Consider the following 19,890-nt stretch of genomic DNA (forward strand, 5'->3'; position numbering starts at 1 on the left):
CCCCCCCGCGCCCTGCGTGCCCCCGCGCGGCCGGCAGGTGGCGCGCTCCGCCAAGGTGGGGGGCGCCGCGCGCGCGGGGATTCGGGGCGCCGCGCGCCGACTTGGGCCTAAAACGGCTCCGCGATCGTCATTATTTGTAACCATAGAGCATGAATTACCTCTTGAGGTCATCAGTGAGAATTTACGACTGGTCAACAAAAGCACGTGATTCCCAAACGCACCCACACCCTCCCCCCATATTTGGCCGCATACATAGCAAAAACGAAGTACAGTGCATTGCTATAATTCATTAATACATCATAAATCGTCAAGCACAGGGTTATAACGACCACGAGCCACAAATCAAGCCCTCCAAAATAACCCAAATGAGCTCTTACTTTGTAAACTCGTTCTCAGGGCGCTACCCAAATGGCCCCGACTATCAGTTACTAAATTATGGGACCAGCAGTTCCATGAACGGTTCTTACAGAGATTCAAGCACCATGCATTCCAGCTCTTATGGCTACAACTACAATGGGATGGACCTTAGCATCAACCGCTCAGCCTCCTCTAGTCACTTTGGGGCTGTGGGGGAGAGCTCCCGCGGTTTCCCTTCTCCAGCTCAGGAGAGCAGGTTTAGACAGGCGTCTAGCTGCTCCTTATCTTCTCCCGACTCCCTTCCCTGCTCCAACAGCGAGAGCCATGGAGGCAAACCCGCCCCGTCCCCCTCCGACCAAGCTACTTCTGCCAGCACCACCAACACAAATTTCACAGAACTAGACGAGACCAGCGCGTCCTCGGGAGCCGACGAGGGCACTCCAATAAGCAGCAGCATCCCCCGAGCGCAGGCAGAGCCCATCGCAACCTCCACCGCAGCAACAGAAGGGCAGGCACCTCAGATATTCCCTTGGATGAGGAAACTTCACATTAGCCATGGTACAGCTACTTCTTTTTCCGTCGTTGTCGTTGTTGTTGTTTATTTTCGCGCCCCCCCCTCTCTTTTTCTCTTGTGTTTTTTCCCCCCCTTTTCCCTCCCCACCCCCCCCACCCCGCTCCCTTTTTTCCTCTCCTTCCCTTTATTCGGTGGAGGCGCTTTGATCAGAAACGCAGCTATTTATTGCTTTTGTATTTCTTGCTCTGATCGCTGCTCTAAAGCTGCCTCTGGCGCCTGGAGGGGGGGCGATTTTATTTTAGTTTCGCTATCCTTGCCGCGAAATGGGCGCTTATTTCAAGCTCTTAGCTCTACGTGGACGGTGGGAGAAGGCAATTTAAAAATTGGGGGAAGGGGTTGTTCCTGGGGGGGGGGGGGGGGAGAGGAGAGGAAAGGAAAGAATTGACCATTAAAATGGCATTATATGCACAGATGGGTCTCTCAGCCCTTTCCTACTCTTATTTTGCTGGGTGTAGTCTTGACAATCTGCTCTTGACAAAACCAAAATTGCGAGGAGAAACACGGGGAATAGCGACCCCCCCCCCCCCCCCGCCCCGCTTTTCTCCTGGAGAAAAGAAAGCAGCGTTAAACCAGATGCCCCTGCAAACAGAGCCAGAAACACCCGGGCAGAGGCGAAAAAGGGAGATTTCAAGATCTCGCTTCTCCAGTTAAATTATGAATATTGAGTCGCGAATGTCGGTTCTGGAGGGGCCAAGGGTGGGGGGTTTTACACGTGTCTGGGGGTGTGCGAGAAAGGGGGGGGGGGGCTGTTATTTGGGGAATAAGCAGCTTTCCTAGCTGCTCGAAGGCGGCGAATATTTTACCTCGGTATTAAAAAAAAAAAAAAAAAAAACCAAATAAAATAGCCTTAAGGATAACAAAAATGCTAGCAGAAAGCCAAAACCCCAACCCCGCTGTTGTCCGTGTTATTCAGACATGACTGGACCAGACGGTAAGAGGGCGAGGACAGCGTACACTCGCTACCAGACCCTGGAGTTGGAAAAGGAATTCCACTTCAATAGATATCTCACCCGCAGGAGGAGAATAGAGATCGCTCACGCTCTCTGCCTCTCCGAGCGCCAGATCAAAATCTGGTTCCAGAACAGGAGGATGAAATGGAAGAAGGATAATAAACTGAAAAGCATGAGCTTAGCCTCGGCGGGCAGCGCCTTTCAGCCATAAATTCTAGAGGAGGAATATCCAGGAAAGAAGAGGAGACGAGAAAGAAATACGTAAATAAATAAATAAAGCGCCGCAGATCTTAGTTTCGGAGTACTGTACAGTGAGGCACCTTCTTTTCGGCATGTGGTTGATATTCTAAAACAACGCGTATGGTACCGTTATCCCAGGACTGAGTTCATGTCGTGTTCTGTTGGGGGTTTTTTTCCTTTTTTTTTTTTTTTTTTTTTAATTAAATTTTATTTCCAGATGCTCCTCATGCTCTTGTTGTTCTTATAAATGTATGTGTCCGTGCTCTCTTGATGCTTTCTGGAAAGCTAGCATGTTTTATGTGAGCCCTTTAAATGTTATAACTTATTTATAAATTGAGAACAGATAAGATTGTTTATTTGTTGCTTTTTTTTCCCCCCCTTTCCTGAGTTTACTGCTTTTGGGTGAGTTCTTCTCTGCCTAAGCTAAAATCGGGGGTTCCTGCACTACAGTCGCAGAAAAAAAAAAAATCTAAAAAACCAAACAAAAATGTAAAAAAAAAAAAGGAAAAAAAAAAAAAAAAAAGAAAAAAAGAAAAGGCTCTTGTATCTTTCTGTCTTAAAATTGTCCAGTCTGTGTTTTAGTTCAAACTTCAGGCCAGGATTTCTAGTCCCAGGCTAATTCCGAGACGTACTCTTAGACGTGGGTAAACTTCACTATTAAAAAAAATGTATAAAATCGGACCAACGATAGAGTGCTCTAATGTTTGTAAATACTAGAAATATTTCTGATGTGACTAATAGACGGTTCGTAGTGGGCAGAGTGAATGCAATGTTATGTGTAAAAATGGCATCTGTCATGTCTAGCTGCCTGTTAGTACTTTGCCAATAAGCTTTTTGTATTTGTTTGTAGCTTTACTTGAAGTCAAATAAACGTTTCTCCTATTCACAACGGCTCCCAGTCGCGCTTTATCCGCAGCCTCCGGGACTCGCAGCACACGCTAAAGCCGGAGAGGGGCTGGCATGGGGCTGAGCCGGGCTGGGCGCTCTCGGCAGAGCTGCAGCCTCCCCTGGGCAGCTCCTCGGCAGCTCGGGAACACCAACTATTCCCAGCAAATCCCCCTCGACAACTCTTCCCAGCAAATCCCCCTCTGGCACCGCACGGGACCCGAGCGCGACCCTCCGCACCGCCCCGCTCGCGTCTCCCCCGAACCAGCGCAGCCCCCCGTAGCAGATAAAACCGGTTTCAAGCCCTTCGCGTCGCAATAAGACGGTATAAACGCTGCCCCGGCGGGTTTACGTGCACTTCAGGAATGGTCAGATACAGCCATCCGCACGCACGATTTAAAAGCGAGAGGTATTTATCGCCGCATCTATGTCCACGTAAAACTGGGTGCTAGAGAACTACAGCTCCGGTGTGTTTGTCGAGATATATTTATTTTATATATAGATATACAACATGTATATACACAAGACATTTCCGTGCTAGGCTGTACTCTCTCCGCTGCCTCTCCTCCTCGGTTTCTGGCGCTTACTGCTCTCACCCCCTGCTCCCTGGCTCAACATGTAAATACCAGCTCACAGCTCTGCAACTACTGACACTCGCTACCCCGAGCCACTTCGGCTGCAGACAATTTAACATCATCAAAGATGGCAAATGTTGCCATTTCGCTACCTAGGGAATCTAACAAGGCACGAGATACTCCGCTTTAAAGTCGCTCGGTTTGGCAAAGCGCCACTGACATCTCTACAATACAGCTTAGGCTTTTTGTTCGTAGCAAGTAAAGTTGGAGCTTAAAACTTACCAAACTTAATCTCCCACTGTTTAGGTACTTCTTAAGTGATTTTGAGAGGGATGTGAAGTGGACTGTCAGATCCCAAACCATTTGCTCGCCTTCCCTTGATTTTTTTTTTTCCTTTTTTTTTTTTTTTTTTTTTTTTACCAATAGCAAACTATACCAAAAGTGGGTATGACATTTAGATGTCAAATGGATAGGGTTTTATCTAGAAGTTAGATCGTAAAAATCGCCCAGACCTCAGACAGATACCCCTCACTGGCTCTCAAAAGTCACGTGAGGTCCATAAAGTTAGTTTTATGGTTTTGGGGAGTTGACAATGTACAATATATTTCACATTCTCTAGAATGTTAAGTGACACTTTAACTGCTTGGTTTGGCTTGTAAGGGGCAGCAATGGGTGAGCACTTTTCCAGATGAGATAAACGTTGCAATTGCAGGGAACATGTTTTGCGGGTCCAGTTTTCAGTCCAGGGAGCCAATAGACTGGAGTCCTGAAAGTAAGTTCTTCTGAAATATTATCTGCTTAAACTATTTTAAAGGGTTGATATGGCTAAAGGCTGAGCGGGGAGGAAAGAGGGTCTGTCTCTCTTTCAGAGCTTTATTTCTCACTTTTAGAAGGTCCTAATTCTTACCCTCCCGAGAGCTGGAATTGCATTACATTTCCATCACAGCTTCGAGGCCCGCAAGTAAACTTTGTGGAAGCGGGGGAAATAGAAAAAGCTGTAAAGATTCATTACCGTCGCAAGGCAAACTCCATCCTGTCTCTGCCGGGGGACAGCTGTACTTCAGACAAAGTTTGGTTTTGTCCTTCGCCAAGTAACAGGGCGATCGCTCGCTTGCTGGGGGTGATTCGGGGTGGTTTGTGCTGCTCGCAAGTAGCCACAAATCTGGCCCCTGCCTTTGCATTTCAATTAGCTGTTTTCTCTCCGTGCTCTTCAGGTTGTTAACACCTTCCGATTTTACTTATTTTCACCTGCTTACCAAAGAAACGTGTGGACTTTTTTTTTTTTTTTTCCCCCTTTTCGGCCTGTGTAGGGACCGTTTTTTTTTCCACCCAGGGCTTTTTTTTCTTCCCCCCCCCCCCTTTATTTTTTTTCCTTTTGGGTTTAGTGTTTTTTTTCCCAATAATACGACCGAGTGTCCTCCTATTTCCGTAGTTCGTTTCTGCCATATGGAGACACTGAATGACCGCTGTTATGTCTCCAGCCTGTCTTGAAGTGCTACAGAAAAATAATCAGAGGGGCTGCAGTTCGCATACGGACCCTCCAAACCGATATCTCACAGATTTCCTTCTCCCCCTCTACGGGTGCCATCGGGCTGGCAAAGGCAGGCAGCAGCCTTTTTCTTTGGGAAAATAAACAAGTGTGCGGGGCCGGGGAGCGGAGGCGGCCGGGGCCGGGGCGGGGGCTGCGGCGGGGGCTGCGGGCCCGGCTGCGGGCTGGGGTGGGCAGGTGGCCCCGGCCGGGGGCTCCGGCTCCGCGCCCGCGCAGAAAGCGCAAAAAAGAGCAAAATGGAGCAAAACAGAGCAAAATAGGGGGGGGGGGGGGGAACCCTGGAGAGGTTGCTTTTTTTGGAAAGCCAAGTGGCCACATCTGCAGCAGAGGTGGGGGGGACACTTGGTCCACACCTGAAGCAACTCACATCTATTCCCCCCCCCTCGCTCCTTAAAAAATTTAAAAAAAAAAAAAAAAAGTTCAAAGCGGACGTACTGGGGGGTGGGGGGGTTTCTAGAATTTGGAGCAGTCACACGCTTCTTTTTTCCCCCCCTCCTTTTTACGGTAAGACAACATTTGGTGGACACATGTCCGTCTCTTTTACACAAAGCAGAATGTCCCCCTTTAGCACACTTTGGAGATTGCTTTTCCTTCCTTGGGCTGTTTTTCCTGTCCTGCTCCATGTGTCTCCTAATATCTTTGCTATCATCATTTGAACTCCTGGCTTCTCCCTGAGCAGTCAGAGGGTGGCCGGTGCAATCCTGAAAAACCTCTGCTCTGAAAACCTGTAAACACAGACGCAAAAGCTGGAAATTCAAGGAAGGGAAGCAGGGTGCAGGGAGCCTTTCCTATTCAGCAGACTGGTTTTGTGCCGAACAGCCTCCCCCTAATCTCTGAGCAAGCTGGACGCCTGCTTTTCAGTTGATAATAAAGATATTTTACGGGATCCTAAAGGGCTTCGATGGCACGGTCTTTAAAGGAGCATTTAGCCGCAGGAACACGCCAGGCTGCCGAGGGTTTGTCTACACGGGGTTAGAAACGCTGGGAGGGAGAGGGGAGGTGGGGAGAGGTGTGGGGCCGTGGGGGTTAGACCAAGCGGTGGCCTGCTGGTTCATACCCTTCTGATCCGTACCGGCGACTAGAAAGAATTTCTACTGATTCAAATGATTCAAGCGATTTAGGCAAGAAAAGTGACGTCCCTTCGCCTTAATGTATGTTTGAAAATGTAACCGTACGGTCGATGCACGCATGTACCCACAAACACCGTCTTTCCACAATATATTCATCCATCCATCCATCCATAGATCCATCCATCCATCCACCTCTTCCCCATTCATCATCTGCATCGCTGTCCGATCCCCACTCAAAGATATTCCTTTTTTATCTATAGTCCCAGGCCAACTTTCCTTTCAAATTCACTCTGATCGCAGGAGGCACAAGGTGGTTTTTCTTCCTGAAGTACCACCATTTCTAATCACTTGGTGTACGCAACGTGTTATTTCAAGGGGGAAAAAAAAAAAAGGCAGACCAAGCTAGCCAGGCCGGGGGGGTTTGCAATGCGGTTTAGGTCCAGGCCATTGCGGCGAGGAGGCGATGCCTGCGTGGGTGACAACAGGTAACAGCCCTGTGCCACCCCCTTGATTTCAGCATCCTCGGCACAGGGATGGCGCCGGGCCTGTGCCGCAGCAAAGGAGCAGGGACTGCATTTCATTGCTGGCACAATAATATCACCCCCCTCTCCTTCCCATCGCCCACAAGAAACCCATCCTCTCTGGCCATGACATCTGCTTTCTACCTGCAGCTTGTAGCATGGTTTGGGGGTTTGGTTTTATTTTGGTTTTTTGTTGTGGTTTTTTTTTTTTTTTTTTACAAGCTGGGTTTTGGGGCTTCTAGAGGTTCTTTTTTCCCTTTATGGTGTTAACCTCCAGCTTCCTGTGAGGCATAAGGAGGTATCACTGGCTACCATTTTACATCCTGGAAGGGGCCACAGGCTCAGCACAGGCTTCCCCCACCCCATCCTTTAAAGAAAAAAAAAAAAAATCTCCCTCTTGCTGGTGAAAAGGAAGTATAGGAGAGTAAACAGGAAAGCGGAGCTCTGACCGTGCAGGTAGGCGGGGATTTTCCTTTGCATTTTTCATCCTTTCTCTCACTTTAATGGCACACGTCAGACATGGGACAATTAGTTCTTCTGTAGCTGTGGAAGACAGAATAAATACGAAATGCTTTAATATCGCGTCTAAGACTGTGGAGAATCTCTAGGATGTGATTACTACTTAGGAAGGAAAATATCTTTTTTTTTAACCTGCAGTTGTGCAGACCTTTATGCCATGGCTCTGGGTACAGATGGGGAAAACCCTCCGATGTAAGGACTCTCCAAACCTGAGGCTGCTGACGGCCTGGTAGATGGGGTGCCCCAGAGGTCCAAAGTCTACCACAGCCCAGCGGAGCCTCCCCGTGAGCGCCTGGCTCACGGCATCTCTCGCTTACCAAAGATGGGTGCAGCCATCCCCACTTTTGCCCTTTTTTTGCCCCCCCGTCACGTCTCTTTAGCCTCTCCCCATCCCGAAAGGTTTCCTATTTCGTTTAGTAAATAGTACCTAAACCTCGCTGGCACTTTGAGGGGAGGAAAAACCGAACCCAAACGCAGTTATTTCTCACCCAAGACCCATCCCAGGCTCCACAGCTTGGAAAAGCCGAGCTGAGCATCTGTATTAATGACAGCCCCCCCCAGCTGCCTTTGGGGCATCTCCCCAGGGCCCTGGGCCAGGGCGGGCGTGGGACCCCCATGCCCAGGCTGCTGCCGAAGGGTGAAAAAGATGACATTTCACCCGTAAAATACTCATTTGGTTCCCAGGTTCGGTCAGTGATAATTTGGGGGGGGGGGATTGTTTTTGTGAGCAGCACAGAGCGGTTTGGGGAGCGCCTCAATGCAAATTGCAGCTCGATATTGCAATGCCGTTGTCAGGCCATCTTGAATGTCACGGCTTTATTTATTTTCATTGCTTTTTTAGCCTTTTTTTTTTTTTTAAGCGTTTGTGCATTTCAGACCTTCTTTGCTCACTGGGTACGGCGTAAGGCAAAATAAAATTTCCTTCCACCCAGGTTTTAAAAACTCGACCAAGAAAGCAGGCAAACCAAACTAAAAACAAAACCAAAACAAAGAAACCCCACCAAAAACAAACTTCGCCAAGGTAACCTAGTTGCAGATGTGTATGATGTCTTATTTTATTCAACAAAAAGTGATTAAAATCTGTTAAAGGATTTAATTAAGAGAATTAAATGAAAAGGAAGGGGCACAAATGAGTTGGAAAAAAGCAAAGCTATTCTAAACGATTAAATCGCCATTTTAACAGTATAATGGGGTTTGCATACTGAAAAGAGAAATCAGAGCTCATATCTCATCAATAATTCATAGGCAAGAGGGATCATTCCGAGGTCAGCAGACTTGTACAGCCCCGGCTCCTCTCTCGGGGAGCGGGCGAGCATCGTATCGCAACACAACACGGGCCCCGGGGCTGCCGGGGCACCTTTTTAAGGAAAACATAAGCTCCAGGGTGGGGTTTTTTTCTGTCTTTCTTTCTTTTTTTCCTCCTTCTTCCTTTTTTTTTTTTTTTTTTAATTTCCCCAGCCCCGCCGCCCGGGTGTGTCGGTGACGGGCAGGGAGGGAGGGGGAGGGCTGGGGAAGGGCTGGACGCGGTTCATATTGCTCCAATACTGACACACACCAACAATGTGGTAATTATGCTTTTGAGAAGCCAAAGGGATCTCCTTTTTTTTTTTTTTTCCCTTCCCCTTGGCCACAAAAATGAAGGTTGGGAGGCCGTGGGTCCTTATCTGCCTCGGGCTGGCGGCAGGGACCAGACATTGCACTGCTCGGGCTGCAATTCTTGTATTTCATTCTATTTAAAGGAAGAATCCGATTATTCGCCTATTTTTTTGCAGCAGTGCTGTAGATGACTCCATCTGCACCCCCCCCGCTCCCCAGCCCCTGCACCCCCCCCCCCAGCCGAATTTCAGGCTGAGAACCGGCTCGTTCTTTCCCCCAGCCCCAACCTCTTCCCTTTTTTTATTACACGTCCGACCTGAAGGGAAGGAGCTGACGGGATTATTTAAAATCCTCTTGATAAAGGTCTCTGCTCAATTAGGGAACTCGAAAAGGACTATTATGGGGTTTGGCTCCTCCTCTGGGGGTCCCTTTCCAGCCCTAGAATGGATTTAAGAATGAAATTTTCTTTCAGAGCGTGGCTGCTTCGGTGCCTGAGCTGATTTTTCCCATTCTTTCCTCTCCTAATATTAAATAAATGATATTTGGAAGGAGGTTGATAACTTAACTCGAGAGGTGTCCACCCTGCGTAGTTTTTCCGTGTTCTGTTACCCTAAATAGCTTTAAAAAGAAACTATTTTGACAGCGAGCGTTGAAAGAATAAGACTAGTACGAGGGTTTTTCTTTCCCCGTTGATTTATCTCTTTTTAACATGTGTATGTATGTGTATGTATATACACACGTATATATATTCCCTTCAAGTCAAAACAAATGAGAGCGCCGGGGTTTTTCGCGGAGGGCGTGCTCCGGGTGGCGAAGCGGGGCCCTGCGGGTGCGGGGAGGCTTCGCGCCGGGGGCGGGGGATTGGGGATGCAGCGGGGGGAAGGGGCGACCCCGGGCCGGGGGAGCCGGCGCAGCCGCCTGGGCTGTAACGTCCCCAAGCAGCCAGCAGAGCTCGCTTCAGACCAAGTTCACTGCCAGCAGGGACGGGCCGAGCCGGGCCGGGCTGGGCTGGAGCGGGACCGGCCGCCCCGCAGCCCCGCGTCCCCCCCCCGGGCTCCGGCTGCCCCCGGGCGGCCGCGGCGCTGCTCCTCGCCGGGCTCCGGGGCTCCAAAAAAACCGTGGTGACACCTCCCTCCTTATCCCCGAAAAGCCAAAAAAAAAAAAAAATCAGAGCAGGCTAATTGCCGCAGTCAACAACTCACCTAGGTGAAATCCCAAATAAAAGAGAAATAATGCAAAGCAGCTGTGCTTTAAGGCATTTTTGTTTCCTCCTGTTCTTTTAAATACAAAGCGGGGGGGGCAAAAGGAAAAAAAAGATGTCTAAGACAGCAATGGGTGAGCTGGAGAGAAACATCTCATGTTTGCGAAGCTCTGATTTTTGGTTCTTCCCTGGGAAAAAAAATCACGAAGAAATGTCCTTTCTTTTTTTCTTTCGTAAGTGAAAGAAATAAAATAGGGAAATCAGCGCCGCATTGGTTTCTGGAGACGTAGACGGTAACTGTGGTCTTGGGGGGCTTGTTAGTACAGCATTATAGCTCGAGGGGTCAAAAAGTTGAGGGTCAAAAGTTTACGCCGTGCGTGACTCCGTCCTGTGTAAAACCCTGACGGACGGGTGTCGGTGCGGAGAAAAGGGCGAGAGCGGGGCGGGAGGAAGGCTCCGCTCCGGGGCGGGGGCGAGGCGGGAGGAAGGCTCCGCTCCGGGGCGGGAGAAGATGCTGGCGAGGTGGGAGCGACCCTCGGCCGCGGGCGGAGCGGCAGGGACGGCAGCGAAAAGGGCTGCAGGGTTTGGGGCGGGATGGCGGCAGAAAATAAGGCAGATTGATTTGGGTCTCCCGTGAGGAAACGCCGAGCGACTTCTTAGTATTTTTCTAAGATAACCCCTGAAACGCTATTTGGAGTCGAATTAACAGAATATAGGGGGAAATTCATTTATTAAATCCAATTACGTGGAGGTCCCTCTAGGATATTAACGCGAGCAGTTAAAAAATAATTTTCATTCCAGCGTCAATTTTGTTTGGATAGGGTTTAAATTATACTAAAAAAAAAAAAAAAAAAAGTCTGCCAGGGTTGGTGAAAGCGCGTTCCGCATCCTTGCTCGGAGGCGCTTCCCAAGGCTGGGGGGGAGCCTGGCTCCCGCCTCCCCCCGCCGCAGCCCCAGCGCCGACCCGCCTGGAGCGCGGACTCGGTGCGGGGGCAAACCCCCAGCCCCCCAAAATCAAAGAATCGCCCGAAATAACGCCCGTGATTCACTGTTCGCCTTTCTACCTTAATCGCCGGGCAGCTCGAATAGTGATGTACAGGCAAACTCAACGGACTGATGGCTTTAAAGATTCCTATATATGCATTTAAAGGCGCTTTAAGTGCCCGTTTCGCCGCTCGGTCCGGTTAAAGGAGCTGGTTTTGTTGTGCAGCACGCTTTCCGCCGGAATTTGAATGAAATGTTTTCTATTTCTTGCTTGAAATGTGACTCCACTCTGGTCATTGCAACAGTTTAATGAACTGATATAATAAATATTTCCCTTGGCATTTCAAAGTTATTTCTACACTGCCAGACTTTGAACCCTCCAAACTCTAAATATTATTTGCACTGGGACTGGGGAAGATCTTTTCAATGGCTTCTTAAGCAAACAGTCGTAGCAAGGCAAACTCTTCTGGAGGAAAAAAAAAAAAAAAAAAAAAAGCCCTGCAAATTTGCTTTTTTTTTCCTCCCTCGGCTTTTAAATATTTTCAGTGACTAAATACTTATAACAAGGGTCATTTTTCTTGGAAGAGAAAGAGAGAATATTAGAGCCCTGGGAAAGGCATTCTGGAAAATCCATTTGCTTTCCCGATGCGGATATATTCGTGGGGTAGGTGAAATTCAAGAGAACGTAAAGCGTTTTGTTTCGCGTGATAAGGCTCGGGTTTAATTAATTGCCATGAATTTGCTTGGTATTTATAAAATATCACTATATAAGGGCTACCGTTTAGTTGTAACTTGGGTGATCCATCTCTTCGCCCTTGTAATTACTATACTTATCTCTCCAGAACAGTCATTTCTACTCCAGGTTTATAGAACAGGTAATGGATAATAAAGGCCATTTGTTTTCGGGGTATTAAAACAAGCAGGTATAATTTCACGGCAATAAAAAAGAAAAAAACCCGCGGCAGCCCCTCCCAGCTTTCCTTGGGATGTTCGCTCCTACACCAGAGCGCTTAACTTCCAACTTCGGGACGCGGGGCTGCGAGCCGGTGGGAAGCGGGTTCGTTTGGGGAGGTGGAAGGCGGAGAGGAGGGAGGGGAGAGGGAGGAAATTAGAGGTACCATTTGCAAGGATATTTCTAATTTATCTCCCTCGCCCGGGACGGGCTCGGCGCGGCCCGGGGCCGAGGGTCCCTGAGCACCGGCCCGCCGCTCCCAACACGATTCGGGGGGAGGGGGGGTTCCTTCTAATTTTTTTTTTCCCCCTACCGGACAATCAGCTGAAGGCGCTTTTTAATCCCGATTTATGTCCAAATGACCTCCTCCCGGCGGGGCTGGAGCTGGCGGGGCCGGGCGAGCAGCGCGGTCCCCGCAGCCCCGTCCCCCCCGCGCTCCGCGCCCGCTGCTTCGCGGCTTTTGGGGGAAAATAGGATTTTTCCCCCCCCCTATTATAAATGCAAAGGATACGCAAGGCTGGCTGGGAAACCACGCCAAGCTTAAATCTTCGTTTCCCTGTTGCAAAACAGGTGTGGGCTGATTTCCACCTCACCCTGCAGCCACCCTCGGCGCATTTACACAGCCCAGACGCAGTCGAGGCACCGGTTGCTCCTTATTAAAAGTTCTGCCCTAAAAAAAAGCACCTCAGAGCCCCAGCGCTCCCCGTTTGCTGGGGGGTGGGTGGGTGGAAATCCCAGTTTAATACACAAACCCCGAAGGTTTGCGCTTCCGAAAGGGGAAGGATAAAAAAAAATTAAAATTAAAAAATCCTCCTCCTCGGTGCTGCCAGACTCGAGAGCGAGATCTCTGGGGGGGGGGAGGGGAATATACGGGGGGAGGGGGGCAAAAAAAAGCCGTAAAAAGAGGGCGCGGAGCGGCGCGGAGGGAGCGCGGCGCGGGGTGAAGCGCGGGTCAGCGCGGCTCTCGGCGGCCGCCGCGCTGCGGACACGCCTCGCTGTTTAACAAAGACTGACAAACTATGAGATTAATACCAAAACTTGCGGGTTTCCCACCCCAAAATGCTCAGAGGGCCTCCTGGCGCTGCCAGGAGCAGTTCCGCTCGCCTGTAAGGACAATAGTGGTTTATACTGGGGGAGCGGGGGAGGGGGCACCGACAAACCCCACCAACAAAAAAAAAAAAAAGAGAGAGAGAAGGAGAGAGAGAAATTAGTGTTCTTGCCGAGAAATAATCTCATTGAAAAAGCAACACGGGGCAGAGAGAGCAGAAGAGCCCGGGCTGGGGTGGGAGGGGTGGCGGGGGGGCTTCCATAGGATTCCGCCTGCAAAACCTGTCCAAGTTTGGGGGGAGCGCCCCAGCCCCCCGGGATCGCCCCGAGGAACGGACCCGCGCTCCGCCAAGGTAGGTACCGCTGCGGGGCCCCCCCTCGGCGCCGCGGCCGGGCTGGGGGGGCTCCCCCCGCTCAGAGCCCCCTCTCGGGGCGGGCGGGGGCGGCCAAAGAGGGGCTCAGCATCAGGAGCGCTGTAACCCCCCCCCGCGCTGGCAGGTGCCTTGGGGAGGCTTTGGGGGAGGGCCGGGGGCTCCCCCGGCCCCCCAAGGGGGGGAACAGGCCGGGGAGCCCGGGGGACCCCCCCCTCCCCGTCCCGACCGAGGTGGCTTTGAAATGGAAAAGAGCTCGGGGGAAATTTGCTGTGAGCAACTTGCGCGGCGTGGGGCGGTTTCCCACGAAGGGGGAAAGGTGCGCGGGGGGGCAGAGAGGGGCTGCCCGTAATTTGGGATCAGAGGCGGCGAGGGGGAGATTGCTTGGAGGTGTGGTGGGGGGAAGATTTCTGGTAAACGCTAGGGGTGCTGGTTTGCTAGCGCCAAACCCCTTGTGTCATTGGGAAGGAAAATTAAAACCGATTTTTTCTTTTTTTTTTTTTTTTGTAAAGGATGTGGGAGGGGGTTAAAAATACGGAATAGGCCTAGTTATTGCTCTTCGGGCTCCTCTCCTCCGTTAGGAGATCGCTACGGTACCGGCTGCGAGGAAATACAATAAAATAAATCAGAGAAGGGGATTGGAAAGGAGGAATAAAATTTAAGAGGGGGAAAAAAAAGAGCTCTAATGGGATTGGTTCTGTAGAATTATTTTAGGGCATCCATCTACACGTTGTACAAGCAGATTTGATTCGGCTTCTTACTTTCACGGCAGGTTTTAGAGGGGAAGGTACCTTTGCGAGCGTGGGGGTGCCGGGCGGCGGCGCAAGGGGCGCCTCGCTGGGCTCGGCTGGAAACTGGGGCTCGGTGAAACGTGTAAATCGGTTTGGGGGTCGTCCTGAGCCTGTTGGGGGTTATTTCTTAAAATATGGCTTCGTTTTTCTGTTTAGCTGGGAATGGGGCGTTTTATCAGGGCAAGCGGCCGCGCACCTTAAAGTACCTGAAAAACCTCGGGGCGCGACGTGGCCGGGCAAAGCCGGGGCGATCGTTCCCGGCCGTGACTGGGTTTGGTAGGAAAAACCCGCAGGAGTTTGTGGAATATATCGAAGATATTTTCCAGGACTTTTAATGTAGAGGAAACGCAGCTTTTCTCTGCTAGCCTCTCTGCTGTGGCATTTAAATGCAATTAATTCGGGAGATGCTTGACCAAAAAATGTTCTGCCTTTTGAAATACAAAAAAAAAAAAAAAAAAGGGGGGGGAGAGGATGCTATACTTTTAATCTCTTGGGCAACTGTAGTTTTAAACGAAATCTCAACATGATGCTACCCTCATTAGTTCCGAATGAAGGTTCATTACCTAGACAGTATGAATATTTTATTGCTTTATATCCCTTTTTCGGAAATGAAACGCCTTTGATCTTTTTCTCGGGTTGTAAAAAGAATTGCCTGTCATTAAAAAAAAAACCTGTCGTCCCATCTGCCTTTACATTCTCTATTTCTTTTCATCTGTTTCTTTCCCCTTTTTTTTTTTTTTATAATTTATCCGCACACGCACGTATAAACCCGAACCTTGGTTGACCTCCCAGAACGAAAAAAGGCTGAAATCTGGGCGCTGGCACCGAGTAACGGCGGGGCTGGGGACGGAGGGGATGGAGGGGACGGAGGGGACGGGGCTGCGGCCGTTTGCCTTTCAACGACCATTAGTTGGGTTCCAGTCCCGTTGTGCCTCCGGACTCATCTATTCAGTCCAGGAGCTGATATTTTATTTTATTTTTTTAGCACAGCGGTAAACTAATGCAGAAGGTGTGGAGGAGAAGGTAGAAAAGTTCTCGTTTTTCTGACCTATCTGTTCGGACACCGAGGCGGTGCTTTAATTAATCGTCTTTCCTCTGAAGGGTGAAGCTTTTAGCCATCTCTAGATTAATTCTCGCTCTCTCGAGTCACAAAACTTTACCCCCCCGCCCCCCTGCCCCAGAAGAAAATTATGGCGGTAGGCGAAGATCTCTGACCAAGGAGGATGCATCTGTCTTCTATATGTACCCTGTAGATCCGAATTTGTGTAAAGGAAGTTGGGTCACAAATTCGTATCTAGGGGAATATGTAGTTGACACAAACACTACAGGTCACAGTCCCAGAAGGCATTAAAAATAAAAAAAAAAAAACCACAAATCAAACCCAAGCCACCCACACCCCCCCCCAAACCCGAAGTGAAAGGGTGAAAACAAGGTCCTAACCAGAAAAGCGTTTTATAGCTGCAAAGAAATCCTTTGGATTTGACCTTAGCTCAACTCCGGCGCTCCCGCGATAAACTTTATCATCACTTCGCGATAAAATCGGAGCGGGGGGGGGGGGGGGGCAGGGCGGCACTGCTGCGATTTGGGAGCCGGGGTCCCGCTATCGCTTCGGTTTGTGCGAGCCCAGCGCCGGCAGCGACAACAAAATATCGCTTGTTTTCCTGCCGCCGGCGCGGGGCTCGCTGCGCCTTTGGGGCTTAAGCACGAATTTGAGGAATTAGGGGTGGCTTTTGAGCGGCTGCTGGTTTGCTCTGGCTTTTACAGCGTCTTTATTACAAGAAGGGCGAGGCGAAGATGCATTAGGACTTGGGCTAATTCGCTTTTGTAATTGCTCATCAAGTCCTTGATTTCTTGCTCGGAGGACGGGCTCCCTTTTCCATCGGTGCGTGGGAAAGCAGTCAATCTCAGCGCACAGCTAAATGTGATTTAGGAGACCGGGTACCCCGAATTAGCTGATGAATTTCTTATCGATCCCGACCAAGCCCTATCCATCTCTGCCAGGCTCGGGGCGCGATGTCCCTTCCCGCATCACCTTAGGACGGGGGTGAGACGTAACCTCCACCGCGGGGCCGGCCATGGATCACGGGCCGGGGCACGGCCGGGAGCCGCAGCCCCGAACCCCCTGAAAAATCATTTTTGCCCTCCGCTTTCAAATTTTTTTTTTTTTTTTTTTTTTGCTTTTTGGGGGGATTTTCATCTCTCCCACCCCGCTCTGCCCCCGGCCCCCCCGCCCCGAGCAGGACACACCCCCGAGGGGAGGGGGCCGGGGGGGCCGGTTCTCGCCCGCGGGGCGCTGCGGAGCCCGGGGCCGGCGGGGCCCGGCGGCGCCGGGGCCGGGGGCGGCCGGAGGGGAGCGGGCGCCCCCGGCCGCCTCCCCGGGGATGCTGGGGGCCCCGGGAGAGCCCGGGCTGGGCAGATTTCCTTATCCGGGGATCGCAGGGCACCTCGCCATTGGCCCGCGCTGTCACATGGACTCCAACTTTGTTCACTTGACAGTAAGTAGGAGGGTTCCACGAAACAGGAAAACGAGTAAAGGGGGGGACAGGAATAAATTTTAGGAGAGAGATATATATTTTTTTTTTTCCGTGTGTGCAATTCTAAGAAATTAATGGCCATGAGCTCGTTTTTGATCAACTCCAACTATGTGGACCCCAAGTTCCCACCCTGTGAAGAGTATTCCCACAGCGATTACCTTCCCAATCACTCGCCGGAATATTACAGCAGCCAGAGGCGAGAGAGCACTTTCCAACATGAAGCGATGTACCAGCCGCGGTCAGCCTGCAAGGAGCAGCTCTACGCGTCCTGTCAGAGCTCCGGCCACCCAGCAGCGGTGTTATCCCCCCGGGGTCACGTCCATCCTCCGGCCGGACCGCAGAGCCACCTCTCTGAGCCACAGCATCCCTGCGAGCCGGTCACCCCCAGCCCACCACCCTCCTGCAGCCAAAACTCTCTGAACCAAAGCCCTTCCAATTCCTCTTGCAAAGAGCCGGTAGTTTACCCCTGGATGAAAAAAGTCCATGTAAGCACGGGTAAGTGAACTAAAGTGGCTTTGCTTTATACTAAGTAGCACCTCAAAGTCTTGTAGAAATCTTATTGCACCAGTTGTAAAATAACCATTCGTGGAGATTTACGATCGCCTGTTTGCAGAGCGGTATAATTACATCCTCCATAAATTTTTATTGCTCTGCTTGGCCATGTGCCTTTGAAGTCTCTGTTACCATCCTCCTCCAATTTCTTGCAGGCTACTTTTTTTATGGCTGTTGAATCTTCATAAGTTAAGTTTTATGTTTTCGTAATTTGTATTTAAGTGGCGGGTTGAGTAAACTTTTACTATTTTCCCTCCCCCACCTTTTTTTTTTTTTTTTTTTTGGTAGTGTGATGTTTATTAAAAAGGAGTGTCTGCGTTTGCCTGTTTGCATGTGTGTGCGGGGAACTTTAAAGATTTGGGGATAACAGAGCGATGCTCAAGTAGAGGGGTGTATATATACGTGTATATACACGCGCAGAGGGCATGGAAAATGCGTCTGGGGGACCTTACGGAACCGTTTCGACAGGAATACACGTCAAGCAATGAGGATGGAGGTGGAGATTCGGAGAGAGGTTCGGGGTGTATTTTTAGAAGGTTTGCGGTGTATTTTTTTGAGTATATCCCCCCACCAAAAGAATGTGTGATGCTTTTTTGGGGGGGAAAGGACCCATTAAAGGAACAGCTCAGTAATTCTTCTTCTGCTCTTTTTTTTTTTTTTTTCCCCTCCTCCTTTTTTTTTCCCCCCTTTTTCTTTTTCCTCCTTTGTGTTTGTTCAGTAAACCCCAATTACTCAGGAGGGGAACCGAAACGCTCCCGCACAGCCTACACCAGGCAGCAAGTCCTGGAGCTGGAGAAGGAATTTCACTATAACCGCTATCTCACCCGGCGGCGCAGGGTCGAGATCGCCCATTCCCTCTGCCTCTCCGAGCGCCAGATCAAAATCTGGTTCCAGAACAGGAGGATGAAATGGAAAAAAGATCACAAGTTACCAAATACCAAGATCAGGTCTAATTCTTCCAGCTCCTCTGCCAGCCTGCAGATCCCACAAGGAGGATCTCAAACCCGATCCCATGGACCAGCCAGCAGCCTATAACTATTCCTTGGGTGGATGGAGTGTGCGTGTTTGTGGGTGTGAGGTTGTGTGTGTGTAGGGAACACATGATAATTTTTTTTTTTAATGCTCCAAGAAGCGAGGGAAGGAGGGGTGCTCTTTATTTATAGGGGGAACAGAGGGAGACTCAGCTGCAACAAAGCAGGGCTGTGCTGGTGTGCCTCTCTTCCATTAAAAGAAGGCTGTAGATAGTTTTCAGATTTGGCTAAGATGGATCCTTGTTTCATCTTTAATCACGCCAAGCTCTGCCCCATTTGTCATGTTTACTCTCCCGTACAAAGGATGGACCTTATGTCTGCTATTACCTCGACAACCAGCGCTCACTTTAATAAATGAGGCTCAGTTTCTTCAAGACGAACTGGATTTTCTCCCCCCCCCCCCCCTTTTTTTTTCCTCCTCTTTTTCTTTTCTCGCCTACCAGCCACAAACGGAAAGTTCTGCCCCGCCATCCCAAAGACGCGGCGATTCTAGCACAGCCCTGCGATGGAGGGGAAAAAAACCCCAAAACAAACCCCAACAAACACAACGCAAATCCCCGCCGGGCCCGGCCCGTGGGGAGCGGGGGAGTCTCGGACACGGTCGTGCGTGGGAGCGGCGGGTGGGGGGACCCCCTGGAAAAAAAATACAATAAAATTAGGTGAAGTGGGTGGGGGACAAAGAAAGCGAGAGGATGGAGGGGGGGTAGGGCCCCCCCGGCACGTTTCTGAGTCCAGCAGGTTCCTTGTGGGTCTGGGGAAGGGGGGTGGGAGGGGAGCGGGGAAAGCAGAAGGGCTTTAGGTTAGAAACTGGGCGACAACAGCGGCACCTGAACCCCCCCCCAGCCCGGGGTGGGGGTGGTGGGGGCTCCTCTGCCGCCGTCTGGCCCAGTTTTGTACTGGAAATGTGAATTCCGGAGGGAGGGGGGAGGCCGGGGCTGGGGGAGGCCCCCCCGCCCGGCCCGGCCCGGCCGCCTCCACCCCTCCCCGCGTCCTGCGGGGCGGCCGGGGTTACCTGGGAGCGGCGGCGGAAGGCAACAAAACTAAACAAAAAAAGCGCAATTGGAAATAAATTTTCTCATTGTGAATCTGACCCTGTGTGGTGTTTTTGTTTTTTTTGGGGGGGGGGGAGCGTTTGTCTTTTTGTTCTGGTGAGGAAAAAATACCTATTTTAAAGAAATTAATTAAACAGCACGTTTCTTTTTTACAGGGATTTCTGTTGTCCATGGCACAGCCTCAGCTCCCTAATGAAAACAAAAGATGTTTGACTATAGGGTATATCAGCCTTAAGTACTGCTAAGCCTTACATATTATGATTTATTTGTTCTAAGCATATATTAATATGCTCTTCCCAAACCGGGCTCAGACAAAACAGAGGTAGTCATTAGCGCTTTGCTTTGCTGTAAGGAATGGATGCAGCGTTGTATTTCTCTAGAGAGACCTCTCGATTTAAAAAAAAAAAAAAAAAAAAATCTCCTTCTCCAAGGTAGTTAATGCATTAATGAGTCTAATTTTTGCACAGATGTTTCTCGGTGTTTGCAGGTTTTCTGTGTATTTTTATATTACAAAGGAGCTGGCTCCTGCGATAGCTCAT

General features: G+C 50.2%; 2 protein-coding genes across 2 annotated transcripts; both read left to right on the forward strand.

The window, feature by feature from the left end:
- Nucleotides 1–365: 365 nt before the first annotated feature.
- HOXB5 (homeobox B5) lies at nucleotides 366–2,939 on the forward strand (the record flags this gene model as incomplete). The annotated part of the gene is made up of 2 exons (XM_082331984.1): nucleotides 366–915; nucleotides 1,845–2,939. 2 exons carry the CDS (start codon nucleotides 366–368, stop codon nucleotides 2,090–2,092), a joined length of 798 nt encoding a protein of 265 aa, XP_082188110.1. The 3' UTR covers nucleotides 2,093–2,939.
- A 13,711-nt stretch (nucleotides 2,940–16,650) lies between these two features.
- Nucleotides 16,651–18,888, forward strand: HOXB4 (homeobox B4). The gene is made up of 2 exons (XM_082331769.1): nucleotides 16,651–17,211; nucleotides 17,987–18,888. The coding sequence occupies exons 1-2, from the start codon at nucleotides 16,791–16,793 to the stop codon at nucleotides 18,301–18,303; spliced, it is 738 nt and encodes a 245-aa protein (XP_082187895.1). The 5' UTR covers nucleotides 16,651–16,790; the 3' UTR covers nucleotides 18,304–18,888.
- The last annotated feature ends 1,002 nt before the right edge of the window (nucleotides 18,889–19,890 follow it).

The sequence above is a fragment of the Platalea leucorodia genome, assembly GCF_965183815.1.
Source record: "Platalea leucorodia genome assembly, chromosome: 22".
Lineage (NCBI taxonomy): Eukaryota > Metazoa > Chordata > Aves > Pelecaniformes > Threskiornithidae > Platalea > Platalea leucorodia.